Consider the following 23213-nt stretch of genomic DNA (forward strand, 5'->3'; position numbering starts at 1 on the left):
TTTAGACCTGTCCATTACTGTCAAGATGCTGTGATAGTGATATGTGAATTGTGAGCAAATAAGACTCGGAAATGCCATTGTTTGAAAACCTCTACAAATGAATCCTCGTGTATATACTGAGAATAAGATCAAACGCAAAGTGAGAGACAGTTCAAAAATTTGGGGTTAGTATGATTTTTTAAAAAATGTCACTTTTGATCAATTTAACGAATTCTTGCTGAATAAAAGTATATATATATATATATATATATACTTTAAAAAAAGTCACTTTTGATCAATTTAATGAATTCATTAAATTGATCAAAAGTGACAGTAAAAACATTTGTAATTCTACAAAAGATTTATATTTAAAATAATGCTATTCTTTTGAACTTTCTATGCACCAAAGACTCTTGAAGAAAATATTAAGCAGCACAACATAATAACGAGAACCACCAAATTAGCATATTTTAATGATTTCTGGATGATCATTTGACACTGAAGACTGAAGTGATGCTTAAAAATACAGCTTTGCATTACAGGAATAAAATCATATTAAAATAGAAAACAATTCTAAAACTAAGGCTTTTAACTGTATTATTGATCAAATAAATACAGCCTTGGTGAGCATACAAGACTTAAAAAATATATATATATATATCTTACCAACCCCAAACTTTGAACAGTAGTGATTGTGAATACAGTACAAGCATATGTGTCCTCTCATATCTGCTTAATTGTGTTCTGAATCAGATTACCAAAGTGTCAAATAAAAAAATAAGTTTTCTCTGTTTTCTTCAGGAGGAGCCCTTCATAATGGTGGCAGAAAACATTCTAGGTCAGCCCAAAAGATATAAGGGATTTTCCATAGATGTTCTGGATGCCCTGGCCAAAATTCTGGGCTTTAAGTATGAAATGTATCAGGTGGCTGATGGGAAGTATGGATCTCCTCAGGCCAACGGGTCTTGGAACGGAATGATTGGAGAGCTAATTGGAAAGGTGAGATTCACATACATAAAGACTGTTTCAAGTTATATTCATATATAGTGTTTTTTTTTTTTTGTTTGGTTTTTTTGTAATGCACAACTGCATATTTATATTAGTCAGTGCTAATAGTTGTGAAGGCATTGCACTTTATTCATATTTACTTTCTTGTAATTTATACAGCCAGATTTATGTTATTGTCATCTCATCTCAGACATATTTAACATATTCTCAATGCATTATTTTTTAGAGGGCAGATGTGGCTATTTCAGCCATCACCATCACTCCGGAACGAGAGAACGTGGTGGACTTCAGTAAACGCTATCTGGATTATTCTGTGGGAATCCTGATGACTAAAACAGAAGAGAGACTCAATATCTTCTCCTTGCTGGCACCGTTTGACCTGGCAGTGTGGGCCTGCATTGCTGCTGCCATTCCTGTGGTTGGTGTCATGGTCTTTCTGCTCCGACGCGTCCAGTCTGTCCGCTCCCAGAATCCTCCTGGGCCCCACCAGCCTACTTCTGTCACAACGTCCTTCCAAAGTGCCATCTGGATCGTCTACGGAGCCTTTGTACAGCAAGGTGAGCTGGGTCATTTCACATGAACATGAGGGATGAGGTATTGCTGAATAGTCACCTTACCTGGATTTTTCAATCAGTTGCTGACATTCTCGTCTTGACATTCTCGAATACAGCTTGTGCAGCGATTTAATATATTTATTTAAAGAAAAATATATTTTCAGCAGAATATATAATTCTTCAAATGTTTAAGTACAACTTACAGCACCAGAAACAATCCCTAGAGTCACACATTTTGACTGTTTGACAAAATATATTATTCCATAGGAATTCTGCAACTCACTTTTGAAAGCTGTATACGTCTAAAGGTGCCAATTGTGTTTGGTTGAGGTTTCAAAAAATGGCTGCACTTTTCTATTCCGGATACTCTGGGTATGTTGTCAACACCAGCCTGACTCTAAGTTGTCTCTGCACTTACAGATGTAACAACTCAGGCCAAGATGCAAGCAACTGACAACAGCTGTTAAATGACATTTACATTTTTTTTCAACAGCTGTTTTGCCAATTTCTGATTATAATCCCTGGACCCATAATTTAATAATGAAACGCACATGGCGAGTGATTATGAAAATAGGCTTGCATTTGTCTCACCTTCTTAAATAAACATTTACTGCCACTCATGAAGGACAGCCATAAATTATAGTGTGCTACAGTGTCCAAATTGTGTCAGCACTCTTAGAGGGTCCCCAACTAGAGAACTGCACTCCCAAGGGACTACCACGGGACCTAACGGAACAGAGTGTGGTGCGGCACAAGATTTGATGAGTGAAATTGAAATATCTATAAACAAATAAATTGTTATTTATCTATTGCACAAAACCAACAAGGGAGCGCTCTTTGTAGTTTGTGCCATGCAGTACGCATGCACAAACGCATGCAGTAGCCTATGCTTGCTTTTCTGTTAAAATGAACAGTCTTTAATTGCAAATAATTTATCGGAAGCGTTTATGCTGGGATGTGTGGGTTGTGGCTAGGCGACAAATAATTATACAAATAATTATTTCATGGAAATTTCATGGATATACTGAAAAAAATCTATGCATATATGTTTCCCTGTGGACTTTTGCGGGTGGGAGTGGGAGAAGGTAACATAATTTTGCAAGAACAGGCAGGACAGAATCCTGCAGATACATACCAGAGGAAAAAAAGGGGGAAAATATTATACAGGTTTGGAATGGCAAAAGGGTGAGAAAATGATGATATAATTGTCATTTATGTGTGAATTGTTCCTTTATGAAGGGTGCTCACTTTCTATTTTCTTATTGTTGTGCACCATCAGTTCTTTTGAACTTTATATTTGTTAAAGAATCCTGAATAAAATGATCATGGTTTCCTCAAAAATATTAGGCAGCAAAGCGGTTTTCAACATTGATAATAAAAAAAAAAAAAAGTTTGAGCACCAAACTGCATATTAGAATGATTTCTGCCTTGGTGAGCATGATAAAATTTCAAAAACATGAAAAAAATAGTACAGACCCCTAACTTTTAAATTTGGCCATTTTTTTACTTTTCCCTAAATATCTGCTGGTATGTTGTGAATGCAGCTAATCATTAATGAAAGAAGATTTGCAATTTTATTGTGAAATCCGCAAACTGAACTTGCATGTTGATTTGGTTGTACTTGTTTAGAACTTTCCAAATGAAAGTGGTTTAAAGATTCACATTTTATGTCTGGGCATTTAAAAACACAATCACTTCTTTTCTTGGGAGACTTTCTTTTTCCAGTGTACTCTCGGCCCTGTAATGAGTATAGATGCCCACTTAACCCTTGACCTTTCCAATTACAGACTCAGTGGATATCCTTTTAGGCCTAAAAGAACATCTCAGATTTCAGATAATTTGGCCAGATAATTTGGCCGAGACCGAGACCAAAAAGAAAACTTATAGCCCCTAACGAGCTCAATTGAGCTTGATAGCTCCAGATCTTTTCCCTTCCCGTTTTATTCTCACCATCTCTGTGTCAGTGATGACATTTCCAAAGCTGTGTGTGCTGGAGAGGAATATTGTGTTGACATTTCAGCACAGGCTTATAAGGTGTTGAGCTTTTCTGAGAAAACGGGTGATAGGAGAATGAATCTTATTACATGGCTGCAGTGTTGTGTCACTGCCAAAAAGTGCCAGAAAATAATGAAAGGCTGAAATGAGATAAAATCACAGAGGGGTCCATTGAAATAGACAAGGGGTCAAGGTTTAGCCTGAACCTGTTAGGACCTGCTGCCTCTCCATAAGCATGTTTCTCCATTGACTCATTGTATTTTGGCTATTCTTTGTGTCTTTTTGCATATAGTTGAAATGGTGAAAACAATGATTCAACCTGTAGAATGTTTTTTCTCTTGTTTCTTGTGTTTGCAGGTGGTGAATCCCTCATGAGTTCATTGGCTCTCAGGATTGCAATGGGAAGCTGGTGGCTATTCACCCTTATTGTCTGTTCATCCTACACAGCCAACCTGGCAGCCTACCTCACAGTGTCCCGCATGGATAACGCTATTCGGTAAGCTAACTAGTCCAGCTCTGCATCTCAGTGCCAGAACTCCACATATCTGCAGATGCTTGTCCATATGCAGGCATGATAACTCCCGCTCATCACGCTGTTGACCACATGGTGTGTCATAGAGCTTTATTAGACCTGTCACATCTCTAAACGTAGCTCCCGGTTAGGATATCACGTCACTGGATTGCCTTCATTAGCATCAGATTAGATCAGATCAGACTGCTCATTTTTACTAGTTGACTAGTCATCCAGAAAATTAGTCGATTAGTGTGTCGGTCAGTGTTTACCTTATGTAAATGACTCACTATGCACTGTGCCGTTTCAGCAAAGTTCAACGCTAGGTTGAGTTAGGGGAGAAAATGTCTGCTTGTTGATGTGGGATAGAGAAAATGGTTGTGCGTGTGTATATTCATTGCAAGGTTCACACAGCTTGTGTTGAGAAAAACTGTCAAAAAAAAAAGAAAAGCTATGTCCCTTTCACTTATAGTTGTGTCAGCCTTTTGGCGACTTCATTCGTTTCAGGTATTGAAAAAATGGATGATGGGTGAATGAGTCTTATTACATGGCTGCAGTGCTGAGTCACTGCCAAAAAGAAATAGCAAGGAACATAACAGAGGATGAAATTAGATAAAATCACTGTGGGGTTCAGTGATACAGACAAGGGGCCAAGTTTTATCTGGTTGGCATGAGCAATTCAGCCAAATGCTGTTCAGAAAATGGTATGTTTCTCTATCCATGGCCAACACTAGACATCATATACTTGCAGACTTTGTAAATGGTTACAAATACAGAGGTACAACTGGTCATCATACTCTAAACAACAGCGGATCACACACTACCAGACATTCAAGTTATTCCGAACAAACTAGCTCACACAGAAACATGCACCTCGTTCCTAGGAGATGCATAATGAATGAAAACGTACTCGGTTACTAACGTAACCTTGGTTCCCTGAGAGATAAGGGAACGAGTATTGTGTAGCTATACGCTATGGGAAAACTCGAGAATATTGAAGCCTTTATTTTAAAACGCAGTGCAGCTGCACAGCAAGCACAGTGCAGCCTGTCTAAGCACGCTGATTGGCTGGGCTGCGGCAACTGCACAAGCCTATAACGAAGCAGTGAGGACGCGCAAACCTATCAGGATATACTATCCATCGTGATAATCTCTGCTCCATGACCGGAGACCCTTTGGTGCGGTCACTGAAGCATACAAAGAGCTGTTCCGACTGCCTGAACGGGGCAGAACGCTCTAAATAGACTCTGAGAGCCCTGACAGGGCAGAGTAGATTCAAGTCTCTATAGTCTTCCGACGGGGGAAGAGCCGATAGTGAAATAACCTGTGCTCTGAACGAGACGAGTCGAGAGCACCTTGGGTACATAACCATGCCTCAGTTTAAGGACGACTCTGGAGTCGTTGGGCTCAAACTCATGGCAGGAAGCGTTCATGGAGAGCGCTTGTAAATCGCCTACTCGCTTGACCGATGCTAGGGCTAGCAGGAGTACGGTCTTGAGCGAAAGTGGCTTTAAGTCAGCCGACTGAAGCGGCTTGAAAGGGGGTCCCTTAAGAGCCCTGAAGACCGTAGATAGGTCCCCATGCATGAGCCGGGACTTGTGGTTTCAGCCAGTGCTGAAGGGGGCGCATACGCAGTAGGCCTAGCTGGAGTACTGACGATGCCCTTTGAAATGTTCTGAGGGGCGTGAGGGCGCTTTGAACGAAGCAGCTAGCTGTTGAATCGAGAGATCGCGGTCTGGCGTGAGCCAAGCTCTCATCTGAACAGAGTCGATAACTGTTCCCAGGTACGTTATACGCTGGCTGGGGGACAGTACACTCTTGGAGAAGTTTATCCTGAGCCCAAGGCGTTCTAGATGGCGGAGGAGCCAGGTTTTGTGAGTCTGTGACTCTGCCTCTGACTGGGCCAGAATGAGCCAGTCGTCGAGGTAGTTCAGAATGCGCATTCCCCGCTGTCTCAGGGGGGAGAGAGCCGCATCCATGCATTTACTGTCTATTGATAGGCCCGCCCCTCAAAGGTGAATCTCAAGAATGGCCTGTGATGGGGGGCTATTTGGATGTGAAAGTAAGCATCTTTCAGATCCACTGAGAAAAACCAATCCCTCGGGCAAATTTGCACAAGAATTTGTTTGGTCGTCAGCATCCTGAACGGCCGTTCCATGAGGGCCTTGTTCGGAGATCTAAATTAGGTCTGAGGCTGCCATCCTTTTTTGGAATGAGGAAATAATGGCTGTAAAAGCCTGACTCGCTCAGTGATCGGGGAACTGTCTCGACAGCCCCTTTAGCTAGTAAATTTGACACTTTGGTGTGGAGGACGTGAGCCACGTTGCTCCTTATCGATGTCTCGACCACAGCCTGAAAGCGCGGGGGTCTGCTAGCGAATTGGAGCGAGTAACTTCGTTTTATTGTGCTCAATACCCATTTTGACACGTTGGGGATGGCATCCCAAGTGACTAGGGGTTGAATGAAGTCTGGGGGCGAGCCGCCGTGTATCGGGGATCCGGCCACCCAGGTGTTTGGAAGAGGAAATTTGCTCTTCTTGTGCTTTATGTGGGCCGCTGTTACAGCTTGAATAACTTGAATGTCGCACAAACAGCGTTTGTTTGCAGGGGTACGTAAATTTAAACGGGGCTATTTTCAGGGTCCCTGGTGCTTTGGACAGGGGAAGCGCTTGGCTGGTTTCAGTCGCTGGGCAGGGCTGAGAGACCGGTGGCGCTGGTTTGACTGGCTGTTGGGTCGGCGCGTTCTTGGGGCGACCTGAAGTCGAGCTGAGGCGCTTGGGAAGGAAGTGTCCCATGGCCTGCGAAGACTTCTGTGCTTCAGTGAAGCGCTCAGCAAAACCCATTACTGATGGGCCGAAGAGACCAAAGGTGGAAACCGGGGAGTCCAGGAAAGCAGTTCTGTCTGCGTCCTTAATCTCAGTGAGGTTTAGCCACAGGTGGCGCTCTAACACCATCAGGCTGGCCATGCTCCGTCCAATGGCCTGGGCGGTGGTCTTGGTGGCGCGCACTGCCAGGTCCTCCGCCTCCACCGGTGTCCATGTCCTCCACCGATCCGCCGAGCGAGACGAGGCCGGCTGCTTCGAGGAAGGGGCGCTGGTCCGTCTTCGTGAAGAGAACCGGTTACTTGTTCTCTGGAGTTAGTGAGGCACGCAGGGACGGACCCGGCGTGAGCTAGCTCGCCTCCGAGCGCTCATTCATCCTCTGACCCCGCTGTTTCTTCCTCCGAGGCTGGAGGAGGGCTGGAAACAGGAGGGCGCGAGGGGGCGGGGTCGCTCTCTGACGTAAAGAGAGCTAGCCGCGAGCGCAAAGCAGAGGACGGCATGTTTTTGCAGTGAGAACAGTCGCCCTGAGTGAGTGTAGCTTCGGTGTGTTCAGCGCAGAGGCAGGAAGCACACTCACTGTGCCCGTCAGTGATATGCAGGGGGGGACCGGGCGCGGCATTTGAAACAATGCTGTGCTCTTTTTGTGAAAAGGCTTTTTAGAAAGGATACTCTGCCGGATGGCCACAGGGAAACGGCGAACAGCGTTGACAGCGTCGAGTTCAGGATGCTGAGCAGGAGGACGGCGGTCGCTGAGCTGCTGCTGCAGGTGAGAAGAGAGGCTTCTTGTCTGGAGAAGTCAGCGAAGAGATGCGTCGTTCGCTGAAGGAGATTAAATCTGATTCCTATGGCGAAGTAGGCCGCTTATACAGTCAGCAGCCACGCCCATTTTGACGCGCGCGAGGCGGGAAGCGCCCTGATAGGTTTGCGCGTCCTCGCTGCTTCGCTATAGGCTCGTGCAGTTGCCACAGCCCATCCAATCAGCATGCTTAGACAGCCTGCACTGTGCTTGCTCTGCAGCTGCACTGCGTTTTAAAATAAAGGCTTCAATATTCTCGATAAAAGGAGTTTTCCCATAGCGTATAGCTATGCAATACAAGTGAACCATTCTCGAAAGGGAACAATATTTGTTCTGAAATTAGCTCAAAATATCAAACATGTTTGACATCCTGTGGACGGAATCATAGTCCGAAGCCCATGATACAATGTGAGATTTTCTGTGAAATCTCTACTCAAATCTGCAGACTGGCTCTGACTTTTGGCAACTAGCGTTGAATCGTTCAGACTGTAAACATTTAGGCAAAATTGTATGTGAATATGCTCATCTCAGGTGTCTGCAGTGTGGTTTACTTAATACATGCTTTTTGAATACAAAGCTCTCTACAGTTTCATTTTATATTTACCTTTGCATAATGACAGTTATGTTGTCATCAACAATTTATGCATTTGAAGGGGAAACGACTAGTTGATACTGACGCAGTTTGGCAGTTGGTGCAAAACAGTGAACTTCTGTTTTTGAGGTGTTTAGGAAGTAGGTCTAAAATTGAAAGAACTAATACTGTGAGTCTGCTAAATACATCCTATTTCTTCAAATTAAATCTGAAATCTCAGCATGCCGGCTGTCTCTTAGAGATCACGTTGGCCCTTCACTTCCCAGCAGGGAGCTCACAGTTCCTGACATTCTCCATAAATTCCACGAAAGGTCGCCTCATATTAAAATCCTTTCTTTTATTTTCTTATTACATTTTTTTCTCTTTCTGTAGATGCCAGAACCTTTTTCTTCTCCTTTCATGTGTTTTGCAGGTTTTGTCAATGCTGGCTACTCTCAATTCAGATAATTCTAATGCACTTGTTATAAACACACAGGTCTTTTTTATTTATTTATACTATATAGAAAATAAAGCAACAAAAAATATATAATATAAAAATATATATATATACACACACAAACAATCTGTCACAAAAGAGCTGGAGTGATTCCTTTCGTTCCCTCGCTACAGAAGGATAATTGCGTTGTCAGAGCAGAAATAAATGCTCTTTCTGCTTTAAAACCTCCCTCTTATTTGACTGTGAGAGTTGTCTTATATGAACTGGTAATGCCCTATACCTGATGTGCAAATAGTTTTCTCCTGCCTCTGTAAATGTTATCTGGCTGCTCATTGAATTCAGCCCTCTCAGCCCAGCTGAAAATCCAAGGTGGGAGAAGCTTAATGCATTCTGTCCCTCTGAATTCTGACTTCATACTCCTGGTGGACCTGTTAGTTCAAAACCGTTTGCCCAAAGGTTCTGCTTTGGAGCATTAATGGAGAGTTTGCTGCCGTCACATTTCTCATTCAAGCTCTTGTGAGTGTGTGTGAGGCTCTGGGGGATTATTCCCTCCGTCTCTCAGTGGCAGCATCCACAGCTGCTATGGTTGTGCTAATCACCTTGTTTGTAACTGTTATTAAAATCAGACAGCCCTGCTGGTGCATGATACGCTATCGTTAGCACGCTGGGAGTCCACTGGGAGTCTTTCATATCTCTCACCAGCCTTAGATGTAAAATGGGATTCAAGCTTGACAAATGTTGTGTTCAGTCCTGAGGTCCCCAAATGCTAGGCTTCACTCTGTCACTGGGCTGTGATTGACTGGTGGAATGGCTGCTGATTGGCCGGTTATGAGACTATTTGAGTCACTTGACTCTGCTGTGTTGAATCTGTTTGCTATAAAACAGATCATTGAATATGTCATTTTGTGTAGAAAATGTAGGTCTACTATTTTGCAGTGTGTTTGTAAATTGTTTGTAAACTATTTTGTGAGCATGTAGTCACCCTTTTAATTTGCATGATTAATAATGCAGTTAAATTGGAATTTTTGGGGGCTTCAAAACATAAGCCTGTCTGAGTGGAGTTTAATACAGTTCAATTTGTCCATGCTTTGTTGGATGTAGGGCATCTAGAACATCCTCATACACAACAAAAACAAGATAATGGATCTAATAAAATTATTTTCCCCATTACAGTTAATAATAGCTTTTTAGAGCACCTCTATTGATATGTCCTGCAGAGGCCTGCTGGAAGAAACTCAGAGGCATGGAGTTTGTATTTACCTGCTAGGTACCCTTGGAAATTTCATTACATTTTAGGACTGTCAGTCAATTCAACATTTTACATAATATGCTAATTAATTAATCAGATTGATTGCAATTAATCATACATATCAATATCTGCTTAGACAAAATCATTTTTAAAACACTACATGTATTATTTATACATGTGGTTATTTTTAAGATATTTGTTTATTATTTATATTATACACATATCAATATCAAATAAAAGTTTATTCAATTGATTGAAGATTTTAAAAAAAAATCTCCCATTGCATAAACTTGTCAGATGGACATCTCTGACCATCTTTTTTGGACATCTGGCTATGTTTTTTCAGCATCTCACACCATGAGCACATTTTTACAACAAGTTAAAAACACACATCTGGAGACCCCTGTGTTCATTCTGTTGTTTTCATTTGCGCTCTGGCTAGCTGTTTTTGAATTCAAGACCACATCTTGTGTTAACAGCTTATTACTCATTCTTTACTGCCTGCTCTCACCAAGTGTGGTGTGAAGTGTGTTGTCTATAGTAGCACATGGATCATGAGTCATAATTGCATGTGTGGTTTTTACCACATTATTTTTTCTATTTTTAGAAGTAATTCTTTCAAGTTTCGTTCAGGTCATTTGTTCATTACCTGGACTTTTATAAAAGCAGTTTTTCTCTTTTTTGAACATCCACAAACCATATTAGCACAATGGAGACTGTGACCTCATACTGTGCATACATGACATCTCGACTATTTTCACAGTAGGCAGACCATACATTTAATTCTGCTTGAGCAAGAACCAGTGGAAAACAGGAACTTAAACTGAAATAGAAATGGATTACAGAAACTGAGGTAATTGAGTAAACCAGTTATGAAAATAATGATGGCACCAAGGTGGTTTATTTAAACAACTTTGTTAAATATAGTGATTAATAATGTTGATCAGTCCATGTTTTAGTCAACTTAACCCCAAAATGTGAATCAAGAGCAAACAGTATCTCATCTCGGTATAATGATGGTTCATCTGTCCACATGTGGGTCAAATTAGGTCCGAAACCAAACTTGGCTCAATGATACAGACACAAGCATGGCATGACACAAGCACATTGTTTTTAAATAAAATAAATTTTAAAAAATCCAGAAATTAAACATAATTTCTAAAGACTTGAGTAATGTTGTGAAATATGTATATCTATATTTGAATATAATATATATTTGAATAAAATAGAAATCGTCTGTAACATTATAAATGTCTTTCAAAGACAATATGAAAAAAAAATGCTTTGTCAAATGCGTGTCAAAGAAATATCAATTTCAGAACTGCTATATTTTTCTTTACAAAAGCTGCTCAGCTGGGTTTGGAGTATATATGACTATATCATAAATAACGAGATGACTCAATGCGTAACATATTTCTGCAGTTGTTTTTTTTTCTCCCCTCCAGATGTGGCAGTACCACTATAATTAAACTGATTAATTGTTCTGATTTATCTTCTCAAGATTTACAATCCGACTCATTGAATCTGCAAGAAAATTGTATGAGTCCTGTTAAATAGGCTTGTCAAGGGTGATGGAAGATGCTTATCTCAACATGAAATCGCTCCCCACTAAAACCAGAAGGAGAAGCAACACAGTGTCATTACGCAAGAGGGAAGAGCAGCCGGCTGCCCTAAAAACATCACACATGGACTGCATGACATCGGAAGTTGCAGATGGAAGGCAGCAGCTGTGAACTGCAAACTCATTTAGAACTGTATTTTGTCATGGGGCATTATTTTCCTCCAAATAATTCAAATAATTAATGAATACATCATGTTTATGCATTCATTCATTACGTGTGACAGTTTAAGTGTTGTAGCTTGTCTGCTTTTACATTAGGGATTGATTGTTGCATGAGCTCTTTCATTGTTGTAATCTGGAGTAAAGAGTATTGTTGCAGATGTAAACCAGCCAAAGATCTTCATGCTGTAGATGGGTACATAGAGAGCCAGTTCAAGCGGTAATGGTAGTGTTAGATAGGGGTCTTTCATTAACCCCCATATTACCCAATTGAAATGCAGCGTGTCAGTAGCTCGACCTCACACCTCTGTGATTCATGAGCGCATTTGAGAGAAATAGTATCATAGGTGAAGGACATGTCAACCAGGTTATAATCCACTTACTTAAATGTTTTTGGAGGGGTTTTCAGAGAATTTTAGCATATTTTGAATGTATTCAGTAGACACACTTCCTTAAACTAGACAATGATGCAATCAAAAAATCATTTTGGAATAAACTGCCTCTGTAGCAGCTAATAGTAGAACTTTTCATTTTACTATTCCATTCCATTAATTGTGATTGATTTCATATCATTTAATTTAGTTTCTAAACTAGTATGAGGTATGTTTGGAAATGTTTAAATCTTTACACTCATGCCAATAAAGCTTTGCTTTAATTCTTAGACAGCAAGAAAGTATAAAGTGAAATAAAAGTATCTTTGTGTGTACAATATTACTTCCATGTTATTCAGTTGACTGCAAAGCACCATAATGATATGCTCAAATGTTTGGTTCCAACGGAAGTGTGATTTTAATTGTTTGATGCTCCTTTCACACTGTTTCGGCAGGTTGTGAAATGTACCATTAACAGTTTTTTATGTTGTTGTTTGAGTATATTATAGACCTCCAGATTGTTTAAACACTAAAATCATCCGGCACCATGTGAACACAGTGGCAATTTATCAAGCACATTAATAAATATTGTAAATATTTAAATTTGTATCCTTCTAAAATTGTATTCTTCTACATTTTATTATATCTGGTTTTATTTTTAATTTAATGCATTTTGAGGAACATGTGCTTGTTATATATTTTATAAACTTTCTTCTTATTCAGAACATTTCAAGACCTTTCCAAGCAGACAGAACTGAGCTACGGAACGGTGAGAGAGTCTGCTGTGTTCGAGTATTTCAGGGTGAAGGGCACGAACCCCCTGGAGCAAGACAGCACTTTCTCCGAGCTGTGGAGAACTATCAATAAAAATCAGGGACAGGACAACTCTGTGATCTCTCCTGCTGAAGGCATCCGCAAGGTATCAGACACACACAGTCATGTTACTTACAGATGATCTAAAGATTCCACACATGTTGCCTAATCCAAGGGTTTTCAAACTTTATGATGCCAACAACCCCTAAATATCAAGGCATCTATGTATTTTCATATGCACAGACCCAATAGAAAGACATTTATAATGTTGCAAAAGATTTATATTTCAAATAATTTATGTTCTTTTGAACTTTATGTATGTAAAAAATATGTATCACAGTTTCCACAAAAATATTAAGCAGCACATGTTTTCAGTAAATGTTTTCATTGCTAAAAGGAAGAAATGTTTCTTGAGCACCAAATCAGCATATTAGAATGATTTCTGAAGGATCATGTGACTCTAAAGACTGGAGTAATGATGCTGAAAAGGAGTAAACTACATTTTAATATTCAAATAGACAGCAGTTCTAATAATATTTCACAATATAACTGTGTTCACTCTATTTTTGATCAAATAAACCAGCCTTGGCAAACATGATGCTTCTTTCAAAAACATTTAGAAAATCTTACTGACCCCAAACTTTTGAACTGTATTGTATATTGTTCGTGGGAAAAAGTCTGATATTATAAAGATAACTGTTGCTTTTAAAGGCATAAAATAAAACAAATACATTTATATGCAAATTTGGTTTTCTTACTGTCAGAAAAATAGGTCTGCCATACTTAACAGTAGATTTAATAATTTGAGAAATTTGAAAAAAACACTGGATTAATCAGTTCAACTAACCTGGTAAAAATTGCATGTCTGCATATATGTTCAGTTATTGTATATATCTGCATAAACAGGACCTGAAACAGAGGATAAGATAAGCTATTATTAAACTAGAACAGCTTGATCCTTTCAAATCAGCACCAGCCCTGTTAGACAGAGTGGAGAGCTGTCCGTGGTGCTGAATTTAGCTAGTGATTGGTAAGAACTGTCAGTGGTGCTGAAGTTTTGTGCTGGCAAAAGCTTTTCTGTGCACTACCATGTGCCTGATGCTGGCTGGTTATCGGTGGCTCTTTGTAATCCAAAGCATGTATCACAGAGCACAGAAAGAGCAATCAGTAAAATGCAGTCTGTTTAGGTTCGTAACAGGATGATTCTGGCATCTCGCATACAAGTATGACAGAAAACATGAGGAAACAGCTTTAGAATATCAAGATAAATGTTCATGGCTCAGATAATGTAATATCCCTCCATATTGTGTGAGCCATAAAAATTACAATTCATATGTTGCTGAACCCATTCATGTATTTATGCTTGTTTGGTAAAACTTTCAAAGTCACTTTGTATATAAACTGTGGCTGATGCCAAGATAATCTTTAAGAAACTTGAAATCCACATCAAACCCTTTGATAAAACTTCACTAAATTGCAGCTATTAAATTTCACAGCTTATCTTATTGTTACAGATAGCACATATCCACTGGCATGCTTTTTACAGGAGACATAACCAAAACCATGAATCTTTTTCATAACTGGCTATTAAGCTAACCATTCAGCAGGCTCAGAACTGATTTATGAAGTAGAATAATGAAAAGCGATAAGACACAGAGAAATAGAGGCCTGTATGTCTGCAACCCAGCACTTTGGATGGTGTTGAATAATGCTATTGTCAGGCCATCCATGCTGAAGTATTTAACTGCCAGTAATTGCCCAAAAGATTCACATATACAGTACAAGTGTTTCTTCAACTATGGCCACTTTTGTCCCTGTGGACTAAAAACATAATTCTCTAACAGCTATACTTTTCACCTTCACTAGTTTAATGTGTTTGTTAACAATGTCCAGGAGTAAATACACATGTATCACATTAGAAATGTTTTATATAAAAATACTTTATATATATCTCCCCCAACCCCTAAAAAATCATGAACATTTTATGTGGTGGAAATGAGGCCAAAATCAAGGGACAGATTAGCTGAAATTTTTAGCAGCCATTACTCCAGTCTTCAGTGTCACATGATCCTGCAGAAATCATTTCAATTTGATTTGGTGCTCAAGAAAACATTTTCATTAGTACTAATTAAAAGAAAATAGTATGCCATCTTTAAAGCAAGATGGATTCTGATTGGCTGTCAATGTTTTTATCATGCATCAGCTGGTAAAAAAAAAAATGTTTTGAAAGGGATTCCAACAATATTGTTTCCCTTGCCTTTATCGTTTTCATTAACATCCTTGGTGTGAACAGGCTTTTATTCGGCAAGGATTCATTCAATTGATTAAAAATGACAGTAAAGACATTTCATATTACAAAAGATTTCTGGTTTAAATAAATGCTGTTCTTTTTTTCTTTTTTTTTTTTTTTTTACTTTTTATTCATCAGAACCCTGGAAAAAATGTGTCATGGTTTGTATCATGGTGGGGGTCGGGGAGGGGTGTTGGAGTTCAAAGAGAGTTTTAATGTGACCATATAATGAATGTACTATTTGAATCTCATGTAAACCCGATAAACAACTGGTTTAGTTATTCCTACTGCATGTCTGTGTCCCTTCATCCTGTCTTTTAGAGGTCATTGTCTTTGTTTAACTGATGCACATTCTCCAAACCGGAAACTTGTATACCTTTGATTTGTTATTTAATCAATGCTTTAATAGGTTGAGAGTATGAAAATCCTACTAATAGATGTACACTTGAAAGCCAAACAGTAAATATCATTTCAGGCAGTGACAGGTATTTGTAGTACTTTACAAAGGTATAGGGAAAATTTCATATTTATATGGAAGAGCCAGGGGACGATAGCTTCTTTGTCATTTCTTCTTTGACATCCATTTTTTTCTGTGTACTTGTCATATGAAAGTTGTCATAACTGTGTGGCTGCGATAGAGCCTGAGTTTAAAAGAGACAGAAAGGAAAGCGGACGCTTGTGCTGCTTTATTTAGTGTGGTGGGGGAAAGCCATTTTCCATAGAGAGAGAGAGAGGGGGAGAGAGAGTTAATCTCTTGAAAAAGAAAGCGGGGGTGGCTAGTTTACAGAGAAGAAACAAGTTCAAAGCCATCTCATGACTTTCAGTGAAAAATAAACATCTTTCATTTTGAATGATGTCTGTGACCTGTCTGACAAGAACTGAGCGACTAAAAGAAGAAGCTCTCCATCTCAGGAAAACCTCAGGCTGTGTTTACGTTACTATTATCAAAACCACAAGTATTTATGGCATGATGTTCTGCCATAAATGGGCAAATGAAACACTGTACCATGCATGTGTTTGGTTTCTCAGGTGAAGCGGGATCCATACGCCTTCCTGTGGGACTTGGCGGTGTTAGAGTATGCAGCTCTGACAGATGATGATTGTACGCTGGTGGTCACAGGAAACAGCATGAGCAGCAAAGGATATGGCCTGGCTCTGCAGCACGGCAGCCCCTACAGAGATCTCTTCTCGCAGAAGTGAGCACTTCCTTTCAGTGTATATGTGCAATATGATCACAAAGAACGACACAAGTCGTTAAACTAGCTGAAGGATAGACACCATCGTTTCAATCATTGCAAGTCAATATCAAGCTCCAAAGCTTCGCAAACATCACAGTGCCTGACTGTGATGGATTGTTTCCCCTTTTCTTTCATCATCTGTCCTTTCTCTCATTTACATTACATTTATTTCCCTGGCAGACGCAGTCTTGCCGGAGAACCGATGAATCGTGTTGATTCACCAGTTACTGCTCTTCGTTGCATTTATCTTCATTCCCACCCATCCTTTCTTCTCTCCACTGGCTTTAAAGCACCTCACCCTGCAGCCCTTCATTTGTTTGACTATCATTTGCATTCATATTTTCAGCTCGTACCGACGCTCTGCTCACATACTAATTAGCTTTAGGGAGGTAAGCTCGTCGACAATTAATAATGCACATATCAGGAACATCAAGGCCTTGAAATGCATTTCCATGAAGGATCCTCTACAATCACCTGCCGGTCTGTTATGGGGAATTAGAATCAAGCACATTTTAAATTAATACCCAGGACGATTGCAGTTGAACAGACTTTATTTTTCAACCTTTGACATTTTCCTTTCTATGAATAGTTATTGTCCTTTTGCTGTGGATTCTTTATAAATACTTTCTCTTCTCTGAACGTCTCCTGCATTTAAATGAATAACTAGGAAGAAAACGTGTCAATGAATAAAGATAAAGCTAATTTATAAGACTGTAATAGAAGTTTTTTTTTTTTCAGGGTTTTGTTAACACTATCTGAGGACCTTGTATCTCTGCCTTATATGAAGAGACAATTGTTGTCTGAAACCAGAAGTACTATGTTTCCATCAATTGTTTCTTTGTAATTTTTTTCTTGACCACTGAATGCAAAATTTGCCCCATTATCCCCTTTCAGTCATATGTATACTTTTCAGAGCTTCATTTTCTTTAAAGTGTCCAGCAAAGCAATATATAAGGCAAAATTAAAGCAATGACAGATTCCTGTCACGATTCTCATAACAAGATACTTTTCTCTTCTCTTCAGGATCCTTGACCTGCAGGAGAAAGGAGACCTTGACATTCTAAAGCAGAAGTGGTGGCCTCGGAAAGGTCGCTGTGACCTGGACAAGCACGCGGAGCCTCAGCCGGAGGGTCGTGCCCTGAGACTGCACAGCTTCGCTGGGGTCTTCTGCATCCTAGCAGCGGGGCTGCTGCTGGCCTGCCTGGTGGCCGCTCTGGAGTCTTGGTGGAACGGGCCACGCTGCCAACGGGCACAGCCAAAAGAGGTGACCCCACAGGCGGCCAAACTACGGCCAACCCCTGCCCACCGCGCCCAGGACTGTACAGCCACTGCCACACTCTACTTTATGGATCCAGACGCCACTGATGCAAGCCCTGATTTAGTCGAGCTCCAGTACACCCAGCTATAGGTGTGATCATCAAGAACTTACTGCCTCCCATTTGCTGAAGTGTTGCCAAAGAGAAGGCAAGAGGGAAGGGTGAAGGGGGAGGGAGTCGCTCAAAACAGCACAAAATACCTAAGAAAAAAAAAACAGATTAAATCATTTATTATTTACAGGGATAGTTCACCCAAATATGAAAACTCAGTCAACATTTACTCACCCTAATGTCATTCCAAACCCGTATGAATTACTTTCTTCAATGGAACACAAAAGATACTGTGGAGAATTTTTAAAGTGTAAACATTTATTTTTAACTCTTTCTCCGCCAGCGTGTTTTTAAAAAGTTGCCAGCCACCAACTTGGCGTTTTTGATAAAATTGCATGGCCCCCAGAATAATTTGTTGTATGAATATCTGAACATGAAATATAACAAAAGACAGACCAGACCCTCTGCTGGTCTTATTATTTTTCCTCAATACATTTTGAGCAAAAAGCTGAGAAAATCGTGTTTTTGTCAAAGCCTGGATCCGATTCAGAACGATGATTAAAACGTAGATTGAATCCATCAACACCTTCACAACAAAGCTTCACAGTCCTATACAACTTCCTGGGTCGACATTTCATTCTTTAACATTAGGCAGTTTTGATTTAAATGCTGTTTAATGTTGATGATCGCGTTATTTTACATATGCATATGATAACATGAGATCGCTTGTTTCTGCATCTTCCTCGCACGTATTTTGATCAGGAGATTCCTTACTTTTTCAGAAGATGTCATAGCGCCCCCTACCGTATAACAGTGAAAACACGGAAAGCTGGAAAATTCTGTCAATGGCGGGGATGCGTGTTCACACAAATTATGAAAATTTCCGTCAATGTCGGGGAAAGAGTTAAATGCATGTTGTTGATTTTTTTTTAACGATTCATCTGTACATATGTTATTTTTTTAGTTTGACTTCATAATGTTTAATCAAAAAACGTCAGACTTCTCTCTGGTGACATACTGTATGCTGGACTTTTCCAAACATTTTGGCTCACGCTCACATTAATCAGCCTTTACAATTAGTAAATTTTAGTGCAATGAAGACCCAACTCTCTGTATGTTCTACAAGACCCCCCCACCCACCCACCCACCCCGCCCCCGTCCATTAAACATTTTTTTTTTATTGGACTGCCCCTCTTTTAATGCAGGTAGACAACATTTGTATGCTATAAGTTCCCTTAAGGAGTTAGTAAGATTTTACCAGGAAAGGTTTAAGATTTTTTTTTTATCTTATGTAACTGTAAAACATCCAATATAATCTTAACTGTACTTTTCTTTTTGTTTGGTTTTAATTTTTTTTTATTGTATTTATACAACTCTTTTATTTTTTGCCATGAAGATAGCCTCAGGTGTTGACAGGGCATTAGAAAATCTACACTACTACAACTACATCTACATCTCAAAAGCCAGTTGTCTCTATTGTAAAAGTCAACGGGACTTAAAACTTTCAACCTTCATGGACTACATTAAAATAGCGTGAAATTAATCCATATGATTCAACCACAAATATCATGCTGTTTTAGTCACAAGATGTGCAAAAATAATAATAAATAATAATTTCACGCTACTTGTCCATGTCCATTTTGGAGCTTTGAATTTTGGGGTCCCGGTGACTTTATAATGGATTAAACTGCATTCAAAAACATCCTTCAAAATATTTTCTTTTGTGTTCCACACAAATCATACGAGCTTGGAACCACAGAATTGTTTTGGATGTACTGTCCCTTTAAGTGTATATGATAGCTTTTGTATTCAAATCCATTAGCTCTTTGTTATGGGCAACTACTTATTTAGTTCTATTATTTAAAATGATGTTTCCAAGTAATTTTCTGCATACAAACATCCCCAATTTGCAATATCAGTCAATTCTATGTCTTCTGCTGCTTCAGCTAGGTTGTTAGGCAAAGGTTGTTCCTGGATCCCTAAACTAAAGTGTGTGCAATGAGAAAGCCAGTGACTGATTGACTTTTGTTCAAGTGTTCTGCAGTTACTCTTCCGTCCTTGTCTCCTCTCCTTCTCTCCTTTCCCTTTGGTGATATCTTGAGTTGAGGCAAGCACGTTGGCGAGAGCAACAGCTCATAAACCACATATTATAACTCAGGAATGTTGATTATCAATAACATAATATTAAATTTTGCAGACATTGTTGAATAATAGCGATCAGACTTCTGTATTATGACTACCATTTGTCAACTGCTTGAAATTTGACTGGATTTGAATTAGTACCACATAAAGAGATAAAAACGTTTACTGGCTTTCAGACTATATTGCTTTCACCGACTTCTTGTTCTCGCTTTAAGGTGTTCAGTCTGCCATATGCCTGTACAATTTGAGTGTTTCTTTTATGTATGGTTTTGTTTTTAGTTATGATATACACTGTAAGAAGGGAGTGACTGGAGCTCTGGCAAGCAATAAGAACCACACAATAACCAACTTTACACATTTTACGTTTTATATCCTTCTCTGTGTCTTCTTATTGCAATTATATGCCAATGTCCAGGTAGTCACAGGTTCTCATTGGTCTCATACAGGACACTAAGGGCTGCACTCTGGAGATGGCATCTGGCTCATTGGCATATAATGAAATTGCAACTGCTGCAGGATGCGCACGGGACGTTTGGCCAGAGAGAGAAAGAGACTGGGAAGACACGCAGGCTTTTTACACAGGTCAGCCGAGACCTGAGCAGGGATACCTGTCAGTGGGGTGAACAGGGCTTGAGAATATGAAGTCATTTAGAGGAAGGACATGCGTTCTCCTGGAGCGGGTTAGGACTCTAGATAAATCAGATTACATATGTGGATGTGGGTGGTGAGGTAATTATGACTCACTCATGCATAGAGAACTAACTGATGACAGACACCCAGGCATAGTCAGAGAGATTAATTCATCCATATTGTGTGGATTAATAAGTACTTTCTGTTTAGAGACTGATTATTTTATTCATGGAATCTCTTTGCCAAAGCAGCACTAACAGGAATCCCACTGTGTGCGCCTCTCCATTTCGCTCGGCATTCTCATCAAATTCATCATCTGTTTGTCATCCATCAGATCACCCATTCAGTGGCCACACCGATGTCCCAAAATATAGCAATCTGGAATCCAAAAAGAGATTGGCCTCCAGTTGTGTTGTTTGTCACAGCTGTAAGTGCCCCAAATTGAGCGTATTTTAATGGCAAATTAATGCATTTTTAATTAGAGGCACATTCAGACTTTCCAGTACAGCTTCATGAGCTCTACAGTAATTATCTCTTCATTGATCTTATGACTCAGAAACATAGTCTCATAATGTGACACCTCTAATTACCCATAAATGGTACAAAACTGTAGACTATACAGCTGATCCGCTGGCATCGACCCCGAAGACCTCTGTAATTGAGTTAAAGAGCTGATTCACCCAAAATGTCATTCTAAACCAGTATGAATTTCTTTCTTAGCGACATTTATAACCTGTGTTTGTCCAGATAATAAAAAGAACATTTTGGACCCCGATGAACTACTTTTGTGATCCAAAGAAGGAGGGAAGTGATACAGGTTTGGAATGACAAGAGGGTGAGTGAATGATGACAATTTTCATTTTGGAGCGAACAGTCCCATTGAAATGGAAAGGATGCATTACTGAGCTGACTTGTACTAAACAGAGAAGAAGAACAGTGATTAACAGAGTAGACCTGGATGTAACGGTTATCAGCGTTTACTGAAAGCTTCATAGTATCGAGTCCACCCTCCTCACTCTCTTACGGAGGATGCGTGGCAGGAGAATTAAATGACTATCAGAACTGTGTGGAAAAAATGTAAGCAGTTAGCAGCCTGTTAATGTTGGCTTGATTCTTTCATTAAGTGGCACGCCACGGCATCACTGGCGCATGACCGAAGCTATTTCACGGCAGTGCGTATCAAAGAATGAAGAAATACCTTTTTCATGGCTCCTCCGAAATAAGCCCGAAACATTGAAGCGCCGGGGCTTGTGTTTGCAATTCAATTTATGGCCCATGTTTCCCAGCACATACTCTCATTTGCATCATTGATTTTTTATAACTTTTCAGATATGAAGCTGTTTTAGCATTCAGACCTTTTGCTTGCTGGAGCGGGTGGGAGACGAGATGGATTTGATTTGATTTTTATGAGATTATTCCGTGCTGTCAGTAGTACGTTTTGTAATTGGTATCATTAATCAGAGCTGATGTGATTGTTGGAGCCCTTGGAAAACACCTTCTGCTATTTTCTGAAAGAGTGCATGCACTTCCATGTTCCTTTCATTCACGTCTGTTTTTGCTTCAGTGTCCGTCTCATTTTCTTTCCGCCTTCCACCCAACAAATCAATTCCCACCTTTTCATCTTTCCTTCACCTTGGACTCTGTCTCAGTCGCCCTGTTTCTTTGTCATTCCCAGGACAAAGAAATGGATCTGGAGCAGGTTCACCAGCGTTTGAGTGGGCTGATGGAGGACGATCTGGCGCACAAGCAGCTGCCAGGTCAGTCTCTGGAGATCTCTGCCCTGGACATGGGCAGCATGCGTCCACAGCAGAGCTCCCAGGAAGCCATGAGAGATTTCCCCCGTGGGGGCCTGTCCGTGACTTCGTTCCTCCAAGAGGGTCCTGGGGTCGGCCGCGTGCCCGGACGGAGCCTCCCCCTCCCTCTCAGCAGTTCCACTCTGCCGCCCTCCATGCGCTGCAAACACCGGGCGCCCAACGGAGGCCTTTTCCGCCAGAGCCCCGTAAAGACACCTATGCCCATCTCTTACCAGGCAGTGCCCGGGGGACCCATCCCAGAAGCCATTGATCCAAGCCATGGGACCTCTATTTGAGCCAACCCTTTCAGAGCATTCTAAAGACTGCCAACCAGCCAATCACAAAAACTAAGTTTGGACCAGGTCTGGTTGCATTTATACAATTACATACATACAAACAGATATGGAGATCTCTTCTTTTTTTTTTCAGTACAGATATATATGACTGTGAGACGCTGAATTTCCTTGCCTGTACATATTTGTATATAATGAGAGACAGCAGTGAAGTCAAAGTGTATTTTGAATATTCATGATTTTTTGAAGTTGAGTTTAAAAGACGTAATTACATAAAATACAGACTGTTTGAATGGCTTTGTAAATTTTGTTCTAAAATAAAATTGAGAATTCCTTGTGGATGTTTTCTAAGTGCCATGTTTAAAGTTTTTTTTTAATTAGTTAAAGTAGAAAACGATCTGTAAATCTTTTGATCTCGTAACTTTTTGTTTAATATAAAAGAAGCTTTAAAGAGAAATGAATCAGCGAAACTGCATGTTTGTGGAGGCACCGTCCGCGTGACGTTAGATCCTAGGGAACAAAGGTTTTGTAGAATCTCTTCAGACTCTTAGAGTA

The 23213-nt window shown here is 40.1% G+C and overlaps 1 protein-coding gene across 4 annotated transcripts in view; it reads left to right on the plus strand.

Annotated features, from left to right (window-relative positions):
• The window catches only part of grid1a (glutamate receptor, ionotropic, delta 1a), a 290739-nt gene extending 267732 nt beyond the window's left edge, over positions 1-23007 (plus strand). For 2 of the 4 annotated variants that reach the window (XM_079854065.1, XM_079854066.1), the window contains exons 10-17: positions 781-978; positions 1214-1544; positions 3894-4032; positions 12816-13011; positions 16225-16391; positions 17457-17697; positions 20389-20524; positions 22248-22865. In XM_079854065.1, the coding sequence (XP_079710191.1) occupies positions 781-978; positions 1214-1544; positions 3894-4032; positions 12816-13011; positions 16225-16391; positions 17457-17697; positions 20389-20524; positions 22248-22636 (1797 nt within the window). In that variant the 3' untranslated portion in view covers positions 22637-22865. Of the gene's footprint in view, positions 1-780; positions 979-1213; positions 1545-3893; positions 4033-12815; positions 13012-16224; positions 16392-17456; positions 17842-20388; positions 20525-22247 lie in introns of all 4 variants that reach the window. The other 2 variants (XM_079854068.1, XM_079854067.1) reach the window with 2 other exon arrangements.
• Positions 23008-23213: the final 206 nt, after the last annotated feature.

This window comes from Squalius cephalus, assembly GCF_949319135.1.
Source record: "Squalius cephalus genome assembly, chromosome: 20".
In the NCBI taxonomy this organism is placed as follows: domain Eukaryota; kingdom Metazoa; phylum Chordata; class Actinopteri; order Cypriniformes; family Leuciscidae; genus Squalius; species Squalius cephalus.